Source organism: Canis lupus, chromosome 22, assembly GCF_048164855.1.
Source record: "Canis lupus baileyi chromosome 22, mCanLup2.hap1, whole genome shotgun sequence".
NCBI lineage: Eukaryota > Metazoa > Chordata > Mammalia > Carnivora > Canidae > Canis > Canis lupus.
Window position 1 is genome coordinate 13363253 of NC_132859.1, and position 20159 is coordinate 13383411.

Genomic DNA, 20159 nt, shown 5'->3' on the forward strand with positions numbered 1-20159 from the left:
TATTACAAATCCTTATATTCTTATTAGAAAGAAAATTTGATGTAAAGAGATTTTGGTAGGACATATACTAAATTATAAATTGGGTTAGTTAAGAGGAAGGAAGATATGAGTTTAGGAAAGGAAAGATGAAGAAAAGGGAGACATGTTAAAAAGAAAAAGAAAAAAAGATAATGAAAACCAAGCAAATAAACAGAGTGTGCACGATGTGGATCACATTTATGCATTTATATGGATGTACATAGATGTACGTAAAAAAGAACTCTTCAAAATTTCATACAAGTGAGAAAATTAACCAATCACTTTTTATATCATGTTAGTAAATCACTGTGAAATGTGACAAGAAGATCTTAAAGGAAAATCTTCCAACTCAATATATTATTGCACATGCCATGAAGTAAAAAAATATTCAATGACTTTGTATATTACATGTAAGTCACACATCTTGACTTACTCTGGCAGCTAAAGTGTGCTAAGAATCCCAAGTGCTTGATGAAGCCCTGAGCGCTGGATGTTGGCTTTCATAAGGAGACTACTAGCTCTTGTTAATTGAATTTAGAAAATTCACTCTGGCATTATCCTGTCTGGAGCCTAAATTAAATGCATGAATGATAATTCATTTATTGAATTTAGAAGCCAAGAGGAATATAGATACAAAGTCAAAGTCTCTGCTTTCCTAATGTTGAGCCCAACCGGCTCCTATTTAACAAGTGTCATAACACCGTATTATTTTTATTACTGGGACTTGGGAGATCTGAGACCCAGTTCGGTTCCTGCTACTAATTCACAGGGCAAATCAGGTGGCTACATTGCCTTTCTAGGTTTAGTTTGCTCATATATTCCTAGAGGAATTAGATAATTGCTGAGGTAAATCCTGCTCTACTCAGTAGTTCTCCAACTTGAGTGTACTTAAAACTCACCTGGAGAGTTTTTTAATATGCATATTCCTGGGCTCCTCCTCCAGATATTCTGATTCATTAGATCTGGGGTGGATTCCAAAACTGCAATTCTAAGTGTCCAGTTGATGCTAATGATGCTAGTCCAGATATCTAATGGATATAAGAATCGATGGTAAATATTTGCATTTCTCAGTAAACTGGTGAATTATAGAGTGAAGCAAGCTACTTACTGCTCTCTGAGACTTCCACCACTTGCAGTAGGCACCTCCCTTCTGAGATGCCACCAGTCTGGCTATCTCCTGGCAATCTCCATTACCCAGTTCCCAATATGTGCTACTTGAATCACAGATAGGTGTCGCTCTAATTTTGGGGCGAATTGGTCATGAGGAGAAATGTGAGCTAGGACACTAGGGAGTATGTCACCAGCTCCTATGTTTGTGGATTAAATATCTAAGAGAGCTCTTAGGAAATTATCTGCATAAAATGATCTCAATTAGGGATGGGTCATAAACTTTCAATTCCCAGAGGAACTGCCACTAGAAATAAAATAGGTGTGTGATGGGGTAGGAGAGTTACCTAAAAGTAAAGTCAAAATAGGGTCTTCTAGTGGCTGGATTATCCTGAATATTGAAAATATCTGCTTATTAAGGCCATATTAATGTCATGGGTGAAAGGAGCACTACATTTTAGTGCTTTAACTTCTCTGAACCTCACTTCCCTTGTCCTTAAAATAGATACTATAAAAACAAAACAAAACAGAAAGTACCTCCAATGTCTTCACAGAATTGCTGTAAGATCCCATGAAATGCTATATAGAAAATTATTTGTAAATTGCTAACTTATTAAATACATTATTACTAACAATGAGTTCTTCTAAGGCTTTTTATTTTTATTGGCTTTTTAGATAACATTGCCATTACATTCTTATTTGTTTACAATTGAAAGTAAAATTGCCAGGTATCCATTCTTAAGTAGCCATGATAAAATAACTGGTTTCTCAGATTTCATTACTTGTTCATCCACTTTCATAGTTAATCTCCAATATAAAGAGATTTAAAAGAGAAATAAAATTGAATTATATTTATTTTTATGTGGATTCTCTACTTTTTTGTAATATCTGCTATACATTTAGATATTTATAATTCCATGTAGTTTCCCTGTGCTTTCAGATGTTGCTCTTATAGTCACATGAGGCATTACAAAATGCTGTATAAAGGCTTGTATATCTATTTGAATTATATAAATCATAGTTCCTCAGACAAAATAATTGGGCATGGGTATTCTAGCCTTTATTCTCTGTTCACCCTTTCCTCCCCATTCCATCCTACCCCAACCACAAATTATAAAGTCAAATTCAGGTCTGTGTTTGGGTTGGTACTTCACTGCTTTTTAAAACAAGTTCCACTGTTTCTCTAATGAAAAGCTCCTTTTCCTCATAATTGGACTGCCAATCCATATCCCGAATCACCATATATAGCTTATCCCATATAATGTATGTCTACAGTCACCACTAACCATAGCCATCCTCCAAACACAATGGACACAAAATATGGCTTCTCATCCTGCAGGGCACCAGAGGGTGGAGTTTTCCCTGTAACAATTTCCCCAACTGGGCAAAATGATTATTATTGTCTCCTTGGCATAATCAGATGAAAGCACTGGAGAAATGTATAGCTGAATTTTCATCTTTTAACACTTTGAGGGAATAAGAGTGTTCTAAAATGAGAGATGTTTTTATATACTGTACTTGCAAGTCACTATTTTCATTCAACATTAAGTTGTGGGGGGAGAAAAGCTACCTTTATCCTTTAAAGTTTGCCTCAGTGTAACTATTCCAGAGGCACATGAACTATCTTACCTTTGATCGTGTTGATAATCTGAAGACCCTTTCTATTTGGGGTTACTATGGTTACGGCTGCACGGGTGATGTGTGAGCTGCACTGCTGTTTTGATAAAAATAGGTATTAACTACCAGTCATAGTGCTTCTCATTTCACAGCAGTTCTTGCAGAAGAGCAGCATATAGAAAAAAGAAAGAAAAGAAAAGAAAAAAAAAAAAAACCTTTCCAAATAACCATGAAGGAGCATCTGCATAAATAATGGTGATTGATCATGTGTATAAAAATATTTTTAATTAAATCTTTTTTAATTAAACAGGGCATTTTGCTGAATCCTTGTCTGTTATTTGCACCGAGCTTAGCCTTGAGGAAGATGGCTGATTAACAGACCCAAGAACCTATAATTAAAAGTAGAACTGTTATTTTTGGAGAAATGCCTCTCCAGTAAGGGTGACTTAATAGGGCTGTCTCATATTTTTTCATTTTTCATCGAATTCTCTGGTTAGAATTTTGGGTGTTTTTTTTTTTCTTTAACATAGAAGAAATGATTACCAACATTGTCATAATCAGAAGAGTTTTTATTTCTTACCTTAGTTTTCCTTCAGTCCCTTTGATCACACTTTCCTTTCACTATCACTTTTCAATATTTATTTGTGGTCTTCATTTATTTCTTTTGCTCAGGTCATGTCCTCTTTTGAAAGTCGTATACATTGTGTTTTTTTCACATCTGACCCGCTCTGCCTCTGCATTTCAGAGTTTTAGACTACAGTAAGTTTGTGGTTTCTCATCACTGGTGTTATCAATATTCAGCACAGGAATTCAAGAGAAAACTGAAGAACTTTCTATTTGCAGTCAAAAATACGATGTAATGTACAAAGTGGTTCCTTCAGTACCAGGCTGGCTTAGAGAACAGAGACAACATTCATTTAATATCTGCCAAGCAGCATAGGAGGAGACTGTGATGGTTTTATGCCCACATTCGGAAGGAAAAAAAATTGCTCACGCATAGCTTAAGGTTCATGTCCTTGAACCATTTGTGCAGTTATTTGTGGACAGACTTGGGTGACTCTACTTTTAGTACCGTATTTGGTAGAGAAGTAGTGTATTAATGTTACTGTGGGAGAAGGGAAACAGTGAAGAAATATTCAGGGTCTTTTCTTATGCTTTCATTGAATTCCAGGGGGAGAAAAATGACACCTCTGAGGAAGTCAGAGGATATTAGACAGCACACTTCCCATTGAAAGCAACAGGCTTCTAAAGACTGCAGAGCAACTGGCCATTTTCACTATGCAGTGTGTTTCAAACCTGTATATAGTGTCACTTAACAGAATTCAACTGCATTTTCTGTATCTATCCAATTCCATATTAAGTGCACTGGGGTAGTATCAGTTTAAAAGCCTTTACAGAAACCTAGGTCTATAACACACCGTCATATAAACTCAGATACTATTCTTGAACAAATTTACTCAGAAGTAAAAATAACAGCTTAGATTTATATTGTGTATCTCTTTCAAAGAACTCAGACAGCTTCCACACATAGCACTTCAGTTATTTTTCATGTAGTGCTCTTGGGAAGAGAGGATGCATTTAAGTGAAATAATTGGGTGCAGAGAATTTTTTAAATTTTCTCAAGATTTCACAGAGAAAGATTGATACAAAAGCCAGAACCTCTATTTCCTTAAATAACTAGATTATGTTTTTGCAAGATACTAACAGCCATGTGATCAAAATATATTATTGACTTTAGCTAATTTGCAGCTAGTTCTAAAATCGGTAAGATCTTTATTCTACCCATCAAAATAATGGTGCACTTGAGTCAATATTTAGAAGCAAACCAAAGCCACCAATTGGCAGCAAATGAAAAGCTCCATCTGATTTTTTCTGCTTGGGAGTATGTCATCTAGTGATAACAACCATTAACTAAGTGTGTACACATATATCATCTAATTTGATCACCACCACAGTCAATTATCTCCATTCTAATAAACTGAGGTTCTAAATACTTAAATGGTTTATTTGAATGTACAAGGCTCATAAGTGCCAGAGATGGGAGACAAAGCATGTCCAATATTCTTTTTTTCTAGACCACTGCTACTTCTGAAAATAGAACAGTGATGTGCCAATTAGGCTAAGCACAAAATGAAACCCAATAGTCAAGTTTTCCTTTTATGATTAATTTCACTTAGCAAACATTTATTCAGTACCTGCTATGTATGTCCTAAGTACTATAGGTCTGGTTGAGGGAAGGGGTAATAAACCAGACGCAGATCCTGCCCTCAAGAAGCTCCAGTCTAAAGGGGGCTGTAGGAGCTTCTGGGTGGCACAGTTAGGCATCTGACTTGGTTTGGGCTCAGGTCATGATCTCACATTTGGAGATCAAGCCCAGCTTCAGGCTCCATGCTCAGTGTGAGTCTGCTTGAAATTCTCTCTTTCTCCCCCTGCCCTTCTCCCCACTCTCTCTCAAATAAATAAATAAATCTTTAAAAAAGAATCTGTAAAGGTGGCTGTAGATAAGAGAGATAAGACAATGGTAGTCTAAGCAGTTTGTAAGCACAGAGGAAGGGCCCCATGGGCCCCGGTTCCCTCTGGTGAAAGGGAATCTGGGAAAGCTTAGAGCTCTCTTCACTTTAAGCCAATATTTGCCTGATTGAATAAGATAACATGTCATTTGGAGGAAGCATGAACCATGTTTCTCTCCTGTAAGAGATGGCCCTATGATTAGCAGTTTTTCATTCCCATATAGGACCATGGACAATATGACCTGCTCAAACTTGGCAAGATCTCCCTGGGCTCACACACTTTTGGGGGTGTCCTGACTTGATAATCCTGAGGGTCAGGGTCAACGCAAGGAGGGCACGTGTACTTGCTATTATAACAACTTTCTCCTCACTCGTGCAGACAATAATCAAACTCAACGTCATTTGTCCATGACATTATTCTCTACTTGCTGTTCTGCAACTCCTGGTTTCAGTACTGCACATAGGCTCCATCAGCATAATTAGGAAAATATGTTCCCTCTACATCTACAGTCTTTAGTTTTGAAGTTTAAGTCTGAGAGCCATAGAATTTTAGCTTTGGAAGTATCTTAAAGGCAACCTCACTCATCCTCATTTTTAGATGGGGACCCTGGGTCTCTGAAAGAGAAAGTAAATGCCTAGTAAGAATTAGGTGCTTTTTCCAAGTGCAGAAATTCAAGGAGTAATTTGTGAGAGAGGGAGTCATTTGTGAGAAGAGTTACCATTGCTTCTCTGCTTGATAATATCCATTTTTCTCTCTTGAAGTAATTTTTGAGGGTCAAAGGAGAAACATGCAGGTAGAAGGTATCATTCCATCTTATAATGGACAAACTGTCTAATGATTTTGATGACATAAATAACAGTAATCATACCCACCATTAATTGAGATACAGCATACCAGACCCTTTACATGAATTATCCCACTTAATTGTCATCCAAAACTCTATAAAGAAGGGAATATTTTTATCTCCACTATACTGATGAACATTACTGAAAGCCTAGTGAGGTTAAGTAACTGGCTCAAGATCACCAAGTTTATTTGCATCACAGCTAGGATCCGAATGCAGGTTGGTTTTATATCAGAGTCAAGTTCCCAACCATCATCTCTGTATTGGGACAGACCTTGGCACAAAGGTGTGTCTTTAGATATTGGAAGCCCAGGTATGGAAAATCAGCTCCACAGAACAGAAGTGGAGAAGATAATAGATGACAACCAACTATATAAATGCTTCAGGATATTGAAAGTAGATAAAGCAAGACTCCAGGTGTTCTGAGGATGGGATTTCAAGAACACACTGAAAAAATCATTTGAAGCAATTCAACAGCTCCGTGGACAGCTGGGAAACAGCTGTGGCTGACAGACCTCTCTGGCTCACTGCTTTGGGGAACAGAATGGCTCTCTTTAAATGAAAGCAGTTCATTCTCAGCAATACTCAAAGACAGACCTGCAGGGCAGAAGTTTTGAAAGTCAGCGTCCAGCCCCCGCGTTCCATTTATGTGCTAACGAAGACATTGCACATTGTGGCAAATTGGATTTGGAAATTTCTTAGAGAGTATTTCCTTGGATGAGAGGCTGTCTGGCTCCCTCTAGGGCTCAGCTTGGCTGACTGAGGTCAAAACCCTGGAGGAGGAAGGCAACTAGGGAGTCGAGTTGAAGATGGCACTTAACTCAGGGTCGTGTAAGTGCAGAGTCAGCATCTGCACAGCTCGGAAAGTGAGTGCCTCCTTAAGAACAAGATGCCCAGAGGAGCCAGGAGCACCCACTAGTAGCAGACTGGGGTTGGGTCCTCTTGCCCTTCACAGCCCCTCAGAGGCCCCTTGCTTTAGAATTCCTTGTGAAGTGGCTTCCCTCCTAGAACACAGCCAAGAAAGGACAGAGGCTGACCTTTTACCTGGGCACTACAGATAAAAAGCATTGTATTGTTCAATTTATTATTTTGAACTGAAATGGAGACAGATTTTTATAAAAAGTGCTGCCAGGTGAGTGAGTGGGCAAGGAAGTGACTGATCACAGTGGGAGAATATAAGAGAGGCAAGAACTGCCTTGAGGTCTGCTCCTCAAGGAGTTTGCTACATGGTGCATGACCATCAGGCGTCATTCATTCATTCACTCATTTAATCAACAGAATTAATTGTCTACTGCTTGCCAGAAACTATAAAAGGCATCAGTGAATATGTAGATGAACAACCGACAACCAGCAATGACCAACTTTTTATTCAAGAGAACTAGTTCGAGGAAAAGTTAAAATGCTTGCAAGCTCTTTCTCAGGGTTTGCTTTGTTTTGTTTTGTTTTTTAATGCTGCTTTCACATAAGAAAATGCATTTATCTACAGTCGAACTTCTACGTTCTTATATTATTTTCCAGTCCAGAAAGGATTACCATAGAAGGGCTAAAATTTCAGATATGACAAAGTGAGTTCATGCTGCAGTATCTGATGTAATTTAGCACCTCTGAAACTGTTTTCTTTTTCTTTCCTTGACTGACCTTGTAAACTACTGAACTGCAAAGTGTGGTTTGCCTCTTGATATCATATCCTCTACAGTCCAGAGATCTTCCCACTGCAAATAAGATAAATCACAACATTTTTTAACACAAGCGAAGAGCTTCTTGGTTGGTGATAATGTCATTTCTGAGTAATTCAAGACTAAGAGCAGCAGATTGACTGGGTATGACTAGTGAGTGGGGAACACCCCCACCCAGTGTCAGGCACACAGTTGGTGGTTAATCAGTATTTGTCCCAGATAGAAGAACTCCAAGTGGAACTGTCTTCTCAGTGGCTGGATATGGGAGTCTGTTGACAGAGAGAAAGGGATGGACTGGAAATTAAGATGACTGGGTGTGGATAAGATTGCCCAGGACTAATTGGTAGAGTGAGAAGGGAACCAAGGAGATATTCCTGGCCAGTATTTGTATTAAAGGGATGGGTTCACAAAGGAGAGACAGGAAGAGAGGTTGGAGGGGCTGAAGGGAAGCAAAGAGAGGTTAATTTCCTCAGTATTAAAAAAAAGAGACAGAGCAAGAGCACTTGGGAGACAACAAGGGTCTACATGCCCTACTACTAAAGGGCTTGGTAGTCTGGAAACTCTGGAGGAAGTCCTAAGAAGGAGTGTGGGGAGGAGGGTCCTCATGCATTGCTTCCTGAGATGAGGGAAGAGACTTCGAGTTCCACATTTTATCTCCTCATTAAATTTTACCAATTTTTAAAATGACTTTTATCCTTTCTTATCTTACAAGGAATGCATGCTTATTATAGTAAATTTATAAAATACCAAAAAAAAAAAAAAGGTTCAAAGAAGAAAAATAAAAGTGGCCATTGCTTGCTTAAAAGCTGTTTTATGACTTTTGGCTTTGCTCTCTTCAGACTTGGTTTGCCCAGTTGTGCTGACCTCCCATCCTGGTTTAGACTTTGTTATTCCTGCCTCAGCACCAGTTCTTCATGCTGACCATGCTCAACTGTGTACCCTAGATAGGGGTAAACACTGGAAGCTAAAGTGATCTGATGAGCTATGAAAGAGTACATTCAGAGTGAGTGATCTGTTGTGCGTGACAACTGTACTGAGGGTGACACACAAAGATAATTAGCACATAGGGCCCCATAGCCACATATTCCCAAACCACAGCCTTCTCATTGGTCTGTGTTTTTCCTTGCTAAGCATGATCTAAGACATGGATGTATCTAAGTGACTTCTTTTCTACCAGTGGTGGGGTAGAAGAGAGGGGGCAGAGAGGACTGTGGCTTATGAGAAGTCATTCTAGCCACATCCCTACTCAGTAACTCCTATTAAAAAGTCAAATGCTGGGAGGCGTAACCTGCCCATTCATTTTGTAGCTCTTCCTATGAGAGGGGAGCAGAGTGTACTGGTTTGCTAGGGTTGCCTTAACAAATGACCACAAACAGTTTAAGACAATGTAAACTTATTATTTTTATACTGCTGTGGGTCAGTAGTCCGGGTGATTCAACTGGGTTCTCTACTCTGGGTCTCACAAGGCCAAAATCAAAATGTTGATTGGCTGCCTCTTATGGGAAAACTGTAGGAAGAATCCATTTCCAGGGTCATTCAGGTGATTAACAGGATCTGTTCCTTACTGACAGAAAGCTGGGGACACCCTTGCCTCCTAGAGATCTCTCTTTGGCCCTTGTAGGTGATCTCCTGCATCTCAGTCACTCAGTCAGCAACACTGTAGGTATCCTTCTCAAACATAAAATCTTCCTGACATTTTTTTTTTTTTGAGTCTCTTTTCTGCCTTTTCTTCAGCTGCATCTCTCTGACTCCAGGCAAAGAAGTTTCTCTGCATTTAAGGTCTCATGTGACGAGGTTGGATCCAACCATATAATCCAACATAATCTACTTGTTTTAAGGCAACTTTAAGTATATTCAGACAGTCTCTTTCACCACATATAATATATGCACAGCTTCCCCATAGATGTATGGACATCTTTGGGGGACACTATTCAGCCTACCACACAGAGTGATGAGGAGAATGAGTGGATTCATAATGTGATTTCTCTCCTCATGTTTTTTTTTCCCCTTTCTTTCTCACATGCTCAGTGTTGACTCTCCTCAATATTACTTTTGTTCGCTCTTACCAGCTTTGCTGATCTGCTTAGAAAACAGGAATATTCACCCTTCATTTTGAAACCTTCTTGAATTATCCCTCAGGGTTTTGATCCACAACTTGAGAAATGATAGTAGATGACACCATTTGTTTCATATATTTTTGTAGCAAGAGAAAAATTTGTTTGTGAGGCCCACTTATTTTACGTGCACTGTGATCATGACTAACACAATTATCTCTTTCCTTACAATTGTTACATTTAATGGGTCACAGTGATATCTTTACCTCCAAGTGCTGATTTCTTGGGACTCATCCAAATTTTAGCTGTTTTATGGCTCCACTGAGCTTTTCTCTGAAGTTATTTATAAATAATTTATATATAAATAAATACACATTTATATATATGTAAATAATTTATTATTTTGTGATTTGTAGGCAAACCCTTGTCTACCATGTTCATTTTTAAAATGGCAAAATGCTTAAGTAATGATCCTGATTGGAGAATTCTTGTACAACAGGATGAGTCATCCTCACTCAGATATTGGGCTTACTGCAAAAATTCCCCATTAAACTGCAGCATGGCTCATTAAACACCATTGGTGAGAAAATTGGGTCTTCGTTAAATGTTTATGTTCTGTGCTAATGTTAAATTTAGAATATTCCTATTGTAGATACCTTTGGGAAAAATTTTAAAGTACTAGCTAAAGTGTGAGCAGATTTCAGGCTGTAAATTCCCAAATACAGGATCTGGAAAACATCCCCCAACCCCAGATTTATTCTCAGGTTTCTCTCTTTTCTATCTTTATATATTTTATTTATTTTTCTCTTCTCAATGCCAAACATCATGATCTTCAAATGACCCTTTTATACTCCCTATGACTTCTAAGAACCTTACTTTTGGTTTTTAAGTGCAAAAGAAGGCAGATTATTCTGGAACACCATTCAGCCATGTTTGAATCAAGGACGTGATTATCAATGTTTTTATTATGCATCTAAATATTGAAGAAACAGTCTCTGTCCACAAAGCACTTACATTCCAAAACAAAGGACTTAAACAAATACAAGTACCAATGACAGAAATGTGATTCCAGGAGTGTGTTAGTGGAGTTAATGTGAAAAGAATAATTTCCTTCATTTAAGAGTTCATAGAAATCCTCTACATGTATGCCAAAAGAATCAACTTGTTATTATGTGACAAAAGACATTAAAATCTAGGGAGCCTTACTCAACAGGAATCCAACAAGAGAATTAAGCTTTACAGAAAATGATTTGAGGGACTGTTCTTTCACTTATTTACAAGATGATGCTTATCTTAATGCCTAGAATGTAAATTAATTCATTACATACAAATGCCTTAGGACAATGCTTCTCAAGTTTTTTGTTGTCACAACCCCTTTACAACTCTTCAAAATTAGGGAAAGACCCCAAGGAGTTTTTGTTTATGTATGTTATATCTATCAATATTTACCATATTAGAACTTTAAAATTTTTGAAACATATTTTGCTAATTGAAAATAGCAATCATAGGGGTGCCTAGGTGGCTCAGTTGGTTAAGCATCTGACTCTTAATTTGTCTCAAGTCATGATCTTATGGTCCTGAGATCGAACCCCGTTTTGGGCTCTATGCTGGGTGTGGATCCTGCTTGATTTTTTCTCTCTGTGTGTACTAACCTCCTTCTAAAAATAACAATCATAAACCATTAACATCTCAAATAACATATTTTTATGAAAAATAAATTAATTTCAAAATCAAAAACATTTTACTAGGCAGAGCCACATTGTTTTACATTTTTTAATGTGTGTTGTAATAGAAGACAGCTGGATTCTCACATCTGTGTCTGCATTCAATTGCACTATCTCACATCACATAGCCGCTGGAAAATTCCACTGTATACAGATGAAAGATTAAGAATGAAAAATGCAAGTAATATTTTCACATTATTCTGAAAATGGATTTGACCTTGGGGATCTTCCTGAATAGGTCCCAGAAAGCCCCAGGGGTCCCTAGATGATACTTTGAAAACATTGCCTTGGGGCATTAGAGCTTATTTCTCCCAAGGGTCCCTGGTAAAGAAGACTATAATAATGTGATTGCATATAGTATTTTCTCCACTACTAACTCTGTACCAAAATGATTCATCATATTGATGGCCAAAATAAAATTACAATGTTTTAAGGCTAAATCATTCATGATGTTTTGTGTAACTTCTCATTTAGAGTTACCTCAATGAAGTAACATCTAGTGATTAACTTTCTAGATCTAGTATTGTTTCTTTGATCTATTTTAGAAAGGTGAGGTTTTCTAGTTGCATTTCTGGGATATGATTAGCAGGGCTTGACTGGCAAAACCAATTTGTGTACTGATTCCGCTGCTGAGTCTCCACTGAGAAGGTTTAGGATAAAAAAAAAAAATCCAGTATTTCAACCTGTATCCAGGATACTTCAATTTTCTTTGGAAGCCTCTCCTTGAAATCTCACTGTGTACAATATTTCAGAAAAGTGGAGAAAGTTACAGGAGACTGTCTTCCTCTCTCAACCCTCTGAAAAAAAGAAAACACATTTGCACAATATTCACTTTTGGAAATGGAAAAATGCTACCTTGTTTATGAGAATTCCAGGGTTCTCCACCTGTCAGGCCTGACAAAATTCCACTGAACAAGCCTGAGGTATTTGATTCTCCATGTGTCGGGGACAAGTGTCCTACATACTGATTTGCCCGGAAAACCACAGAGAGTACTCTCCAGGGAAAGCCAGCATTTTGACAAGACTGAGTAATAGCTTAGAACAATAGAGGTAAGGATTATTGTGTGGGGTTGTCCATAGAACCCAGGCAGATCTTGTGCCAGGTTGCTGAAAGCTGCTGCATTAAAATATCATTTGAAATGTAAATTCCTTGTAAAACACACACACACACACACAAATATATATATATATATATGTCAGAAAGCTGCTAATGGAGATCCTAGGGAAGGGACTGTCATTAAATCACCCTGAAGACTTAGAAGTGACTGAAAGAGAAAGAGCATTGGGAAAATAGTTAAAATGCTAGCATTAAAAAAAAGGGGGGGGGACATCTTTTTAAGATTTGGCACATGGATGTATTGATGAGGTCTAGCAGTCCTTATCTGTATTTTCATCTCCAGTTATGCTTATTATATTTGAGAAGAGAAAGTATTAGTTTTGATGCTAAAATAAGGTTGCAGTAGGGGATAAGACTCTTGGTATGATGAAGAAATTAATCAAAATATATTACTTCACTGTTAGGGCTTTTCTCTTGAAGAATAAGAATTATCCTATATATGACCTTAACAATTTTTCACAAAATTTGAAACATCCCCCCCAGCAGATATTCTGGATATTTTCAACCCTCATTTAGCCTCTAATTCATCCGTTGGTCCCCTTGCACTGAGCAAATGTTCTTTACTGAGAAGACAACTTTATTTCAACTCCTCACTTGTTCTCTGCCTTCTCTTGATCTTGATCCAGCAGCTCCCTTTGTTTTTCCTCTGTCTTCAGCCTCTCTTTCCTCTGGCTTATTCTGTTCAACCTATAAATTAGAAATCTAAGAGAAAGCCCCATATGGCTTTCTACCCCATTGGCTACTACTTTTTTCTCCTTCCTTCTTTCATCACCAGCTTCTTAGAAGTGCAGTCCACACCACTGCCTCATCATCCATGTTCCCCACTACCCCTTGCTATTTGACTACTATAGTTACTTTCTCAGAAATCTCCAATGATTCAATGACATTTCTCAATCATCCACTACTCTCTCCTGGAGTAGCTGTGTGTGTGTGTGCGTGTGTGTGTTTGTGCTCATCTACTTAAGCCTAAGATTTTAAGTGCTTGTACCAATTTGAGAGACAACATGGGTTTTTCTCTAGCTAAAAAGTCAGATGGGGAGGGTATATGGTGGAGGAGCAGGAGTCCCAAGAACCAGTTGGAGTGTTAGAACCCGCCACAAAAAGATAAGTAGAACTAAAATTTGACAAAAGCAAATATAACTAAATCCCTGCTAAAATCGGAGGTTTAAGAAATTGGATTGTGTCTCCACCCCTTCCTATCTACATGATGTCCAATGTGTTCTCCTCATAGTCTCATAGGAAGGCTCATCTAAATAGGCGTTGCTTTTTGGCCAGCCTTGGGCCCAGGTTGTCCTTACAAACCCAGCCGTGTATGGGCAGAGCTGATGTTTGCGTGTCCACACCATTCCGAGGAGTTATCTCTTAGGAAGGTGCCACGGAGTCTTGGACATTCCGTGTAAGATTGAGCCCTGCCAGTGAGCTAATGAAATGAGTTTTTAAGAGCTCCAAGCTTAGCAGCAAGAGTGGGTTGCTAATTTCCTGACTCACCTATTCAACTCATTTGTGGTCCCAGCAAATATTCCATCTTGTAGGATACACTGCCTGGCTTTATTTCGAATTTGTTCCATTTCTTCACAGGGTAGATAGGAATGTGCACAGTAATAGTTTTTCTCTTTTGTGTGGGATATCGCTTATGAAGTGGAGTTCAGTTCTTTGTGCAAAAAGGAATTATGGGAATGCCAGAACAGTTTTGAACAAAACTGGATATTCAGTTAAAAGCCTTTCCCTCCAAATGCCTAAAGTTCTCACTGAAAAAATGAAGAGTTCCTCTCAGCACAGAGGGGACCCCATAACTGGGGAGGTGGGGAGAGGAACCCATGTTCTTCATCCCTATTTGTGAGCCTCGGAAACCTCTCTGGGAATGCAGATGAGCTGCAAGTCATCTCCAGAGCTTAGAAATACAAATAACTGCAGAGACTAAAGTCAACAATAAAGCTTCAATGATAGAATTTTGTAGTTTAAGAATAACTGCACTTTTATTCCACAAGATCCCAGTAAAAGGAAAATGTTGCTAATTAAAACCCCCAACTGAAACCTCTTTGTTTTGATGAGGTATAGGGTCTTGACTCTATCCAAGAAGGAGAAACAGATTACTTAGCAGAGATAATTGCTACCTTCTCCTCCTACCACACTACCTGCAAAGGCTAAGGGTTGTAGCAAATGTGAACAGCTACCCACTACTAGAGAGTACATCTCTGCCATTTTGCCCATCATAATTAAGGACCTATTCAGCTAGAATAATGAAATTGATTCTACGTCTGGCAAAATGGGATCTGCCTAATTGTCATGCCAATTCATGACATTTTATTTCTGTTGTCTCTTCTATCCCAAAGCTGGTTGTTGAGTTCAATATTCCTTCCTCTGGGATAATTTTTAGTAAATAAAAATCTGTCTACAGAAATTCATGATGGATGTAGTTTCCAGCTGACTTGTTCATGTTTAGGGTCAGGTTTGGCAAATATACCACATGTGTTTTTCATGCTTCTTTTTCTCCATTCAGCCCTCTAAAAATCTCTTATGGACTCTCTTCTTTACTTATATACTTTGCCCAGATGCTCAGCCATTCCTGTGGCTTTGCGTTTCATCTATATGCTTATAACCCCCCAATTTTTTCTTCTGCCTTAACTCTGGACAGTTCCAACCTTTTATTTCCAGCTTTCTTATTGAAATTCCCACTTGAAATTCCACCTATTTAAGTCAACATGTCCAAAACCAAACTTACTAGATTCCCCTGTCTACAAACTAATTTCTCGTTTGCAGCAGCCCATCCACTAATTGTCTAGGATTGAAACCCAGAGTCACCCTTTGCTGCCTTTCAAATACCAAGTCTCATCAATTCTCCATCCCAAATATCTTGGACATATAGTCTCTTTTACTATGTCCTCTCTGACATTACCTTTTATTTATTCACTCATTAAAGGCTTGCTATATCGTAGCCTTGTCCTAAGGGCTACTGACACGTGGGAAAGATAAGAATCCATGAATAAGTGAAGTACAAAGTACTGTGGCCATTGACCTATCAGAACCCAGGATGGTGGATGTTCTGGGTGAAGCAGGATTTCCAGGAGTTGGTGAGTCTGCATCTAGGACTCTTTCTAGCTCATTCATTGGAAGAACTTTCGGGAAAGCCTCTTGCCACATGTTCATTCTGCCCTCTGCCCTGCTGCCTGTGCTTTATTTCCAAAACTAAAATCAAATTGTCACTCTTCTGATTAAAATTCTTCCGTGGCTCCCCACTGCAGCAGAACAAGTGCCAAACTTCTTGACTCAACTTACAAAACCTTCCAACTCAGCTTTTGTTCCCCATAGTGCTATTCTTTTATACAATGTGGTTACTAACTTCACAGTCCATGAAGTAGGAAAGGAAAGAACAGAACTGAAAACCTACCATCAGTATCATTCTCAATCATCCTCTTTTCAATGGATCATTTTCCTAATGATTGCTGTTCATACTCTGCATAACTGTTTCAAGTATCAAGACACTGAATGGTTCTGATGAACACATATAATCAGTGTGTGATTATTTACTGTCCTAATGTCTACTCAGAGGCTCCATACAATATGTGTGCATATAGGAGCCATGCAGCAGGCTGCCAGAAACAAGTCCTTAGGTCCTGCTCTTAGGAACACAGGGTTCATGTTTGTAGTTGAGCATAACCTCAAGAGAGAATGAGACCAGGTGCTGCGCTACCTCTCCCGTCACAGGAGTAGGCCATGTAACAACACTCATTCATTAATGTATTCATTCACTCTGTCATTCATGCATCAATCACTTATTGTGCATTTGCCTAAGTACTTTGTGTTACAAAGATGCACCCTGTCCCTAGGGAGCTCACAGTGACTTCTGTGATAAGTTCTGTGATTTGATTCAAATATGGGGATCAAAAAAGATTGAGCCAGATTTCTGCTGAGGAATTGGGGTCCTGGGGGACACTTGAGAGGTTTCTGACTCTTGAAGAATGGGTTTGGAGGGAGCAAGAAGGTGTGTGTGTGTGTGTGTGTGTGTGTGTATTTAAGGAGTGGGGAGAACGGTAGTTCATGGATGGGAAAGAAATTGCTGCTCTGGTAAAGAGAACCAAAATGCAAAGTTAATTTAGAAAGTACCTGATTTGGGTGATTTGGGGAAATTATGGCAAGTTCAGTGTGACATGAGGCAGGCAGTAAAGGGCGAGCTGAGGACACAGGGGGAGATTCTGGAAGGTAAACAGGGTGCAAACTATAGAAGACTTGTACCAAGGAGCTCAAACTTTATCTGGGAAGCCTAGAGAAATCTGTAAGCAAGGGAATGGTGACTCATCATAATTTTTTAAAAATAAACATCCAGTGTGGATACAGTGGATAGATTTGAGAAGATGAGCATTTAATGAATCCTTTTTAGAGGTGACCACAACCAAGGACAAATCCATTGCTGTGTTTCAGCTAACTGCATATTTGTGTGTTTCCTCCTAGTGACAGTACTGGCCATTTTCCATGAACTGCACGTGGACCTCGACTTATACACACTCCTGTTTGGGGAGAGTGTGTTGAATGATGCAGTGGCCATTGTCCTCACATAGTAAGTACCAGAACTTGGCCTCTGTTTTTCTGACCACATGAATAAAATATGCGTCCTTCCAGTTGGTGATGATTCCCAGTAGCTTTAAAGTACCTTTTCTCTTATGTCACAGAGATGTGGCAATTTCTAGTTTTTAAGAATTGCTACCATAGACAATCTCTAATAATGAGTATAATTCATTAGGTACCTAACTTCTAACACTATTAATGAGTTTCATGTTTCCAACCTGTTATAAGATACTACCCAGAGGGTAAACTCTTTTTTTTCCTCAGGTGCATAGATTTAGCTGATTTACTTAGACTTCCTAAAATGCACATAAATGAGCTTCCCTCATTTCAAATCAACATCATTTCATTTTTTTCTTTCGACAAGCCATTTTCCAGATAATGGACTAATGCTAACCATTGTATTTATAGTAAGTTTGACAAATTGGAGATAGAACCTGAGAGTCAGAATGCTCTTAATTTCTCAGTCCAGTTGTAATGTGTTATAGGAACACACACATCTTTAAATCCGCATATGACATGTGAAACTAATGGAGCTTCAGCTAAGCGCTAACATAATTTTCTCTTGATCCTGGAAGAATTTTCCTTTCAAGATGGGAACTAGTGCTCTTTCCTCACCTCTCCTTTAGATACTTGCCATTTATATTTAATAAATGCTGCTTCGGTGGCTTTCATTATGTCAGAGGTCTCTTCTTCGTTTTAGATTAAGACCAACATTTTGGGCAACTGTCAAATACCCCAAAAGAAAATAGCTATCTGATAATTAAATGTGACAACAGGACTCCATTCCGGGTGTTAATTACCTCAAATGCATTTGAAAATGTATTGTGCAGTAACAAAAGATTTTTAAAAGTCAGATCTCACAGAGAGGAGTAGGAAACAGCAGTGCAGCACTACTCTTCATCTGCCTGATGACATTTCCTAAGGCTGCCACCCAGAGTTGCCACTGAACTCAGCAACTTTTAAGCAAGGTCTTCAAATAAACTCGTATTTCACCTGGCCTGAGAAGTGCCTTTCCAGCATTAAAGGAAAATATCAGTGACTTCAAATTGAGGGCAAAAGCCATGGCAGATTCATGGATACTAAAGGATGCTTTTAAAGAAACACCGAGAACAATTAATTAGGACATCAGGAATCTCTGTCTAGGAAATAGTCGTATCAAAGGAACATTTGGAGTAAAAAAAAATTTAAATCTGCTGAGTCCCTCATTTTTGCTTCCTGGCCTGCCAAGTTGTAAAAGGCCAAGCAAAATGAAACCACGAAAGCACAAATGAGCTTGAGAAAGAGTAACACAGCTACAACCAAGCGAGAGTTTGGCCTTTTCCACTTCCAGCACCATCGTTCATAGTAGTTCCCACTAAAAATGCAGACTCCAAGGATGAATGCTGTTGCTGTTGCTGTTGCTGTTGTACACCAGCCCTGGGGGCATTTGAAGCAGTCTATTCTCTCCTCAAGTAAATACATGGTTATTATGGCAGGGCCTTTTCTCTCATGTACCCATGGGTTGCATGTCTTAAAAAGTGTTTCCCACCATGGCCAGATCTCTTCCTTACTGGGCAAGACCCCTGCCATTCTAGCCAAAATCTTATAGTTCCCAGATTTGGCAATTGAGGTGTCACACTGAGTGACCCCAAAGAGTTCTACCTTTAAAGTAAAAGAAAACTAAGTTAGGAATACGTGACATGGGAACTTCTACACATTCAAATCTGCAGGCTCTTTAGTCTACCTGGTGCACCTGGACCCCACTGGCTTCTTCCTGAGCTCTCCTGAGTAGTGTGTGCCTGCACCATCCTGGGTCTGGACTGTTCGTCCACCAGAGCCATCTGTTGCTGGCCACATCCTCCGCCCTGTGCAATTTTCCACCATGTCATACTCTTCACTTGCTCACTTGCTTATGTGCTTTTTAAACTTTGTGTACAGCACATATGATGATCTCTTTTTATAAATCTACTCTCACACACACACATTTGCTCTCCTTTTAATGCACCATCTCCAGACTCTCTCTTCCAACTACCTTCTTGCTCCCTTGGAAAAGCCCTATTTAAAAGTTGTGCATGACTTTCAGACCAGAAGTTCAAATATTTGGCTCTTCACTTTTTTCTTCCTTCACATTTAACTGTGCATAGCACCCTGACACAACTCTCTGCCTGGTAATAACTTATACCTTTGCACACACACACAGTTCCCTCTTCCCCAACTTTTGTTTCTGTCAAATTAAGTCCTTTACCACTTACCTCAGTCTCTTTGAGGAACCACAAGCCCCTACTTCAGCCTAGCATGAACCTCCATCAGTTCCCATCCAGCATAGCAGGGCAATCTTGGGTTCACACTTATATTTGCCTTTTGTGAGATAGTAACTTTTTGAAGACAGAGTCTATATGCTTGAAATGCATATTAAAAGAACAAATGAGGGGTGCCTGGGTGGCTCAGTTGATTAAGCGTCTGACTCTTGTTAAGTGTCTGACTCCTAGTTTAAGTCCAAGTCATGATCTCATGGATTGAGGGATGGAACCCAACGTTAGGCTCTGCGCTTAGTGGGGCATCTACTTGGATATTCTCTCAAGATTCAAATTTGATGAGCACAACTATTGTACACAGCAGCCGGTGGTGGATGGTGTCCCTATGGCTTAAAATGATCCAGAAACTTTATTTAACAAAGAATGTTGAAATTAGCCTGTCTCTTTCTGACTCATACTGTCATTTTAAGTATGTAGGGAATGTCATGCCCAAACATGGAGAATGTGAATTGGTTCATAAATGAATGAATTCCACATGATGGTTGTGCATTTCTAAAGATTGTTTAATAGGTTATAAAGGAAAGCAAAAGATATACTGAAGAGGTCTTAAAGGATGTGTGTTTCTGAATCCCAAACAAAGACATTACTTTCAGAGGCAGCATGGTAGACTACAAAAAGCCCTAGATTGAAGTAA

General features: G+C 38.9%; 1 protein-coding gene and 1 long non-coding RNA gene across 28 annotated transcripts in view; one reads left to right on the top strand and one right to left on the bottom strand.

The window, feature by feature from the left end:
* Positions 1–20159, top strand: part of SLC9A9 (solute carrier family 9 member A9) — a 655912-nt gene that overhangs the window by 274933 nt on the left and 360820 nt on the right. For all 11 annotated transcript variants that reach the window (XM_072792384.1, XM_072792386.1, XM_072792387.1 and 8 more), the window contains one exon: positions 17118–17223. In XM_072792384.1, the coding sequence (XP_072648485.1) occupies positions 17118–17223 (106 nt within the window). The remainder of the gene's footprint in view (positions 1–17117; positions 17224–20159) is intronic.
* LOC140613899 (uncharacterized) overlaps positions 1–20159 on the bottom strand; it is a 70485-nt gene that overhangs the window by 3309 nt on the left and 47017 nt on the right. For 6 of the 17 annotated variants that reach the window (XR_012014806.1, XR_012014817.1, XR_012014805.1 and 3 more), the window contains one exon: positions 11587–12348. This is a non-coding gene — a long non-coding RNA (uncharacterized lncRNA). Of the gene's footprint in view, positions 1–917; positions 1047–3322; positions 3477–3514; positions 3635–7735; positions 7810–11586; positions 12349–20038; positions 20146–20159 lie in introns of those variants that run through there. The other 11 variants (XR_012014821.1, XR_012014811.1, XR_012014812.1 and 8 more) reach the window with 7 other exon arrangements.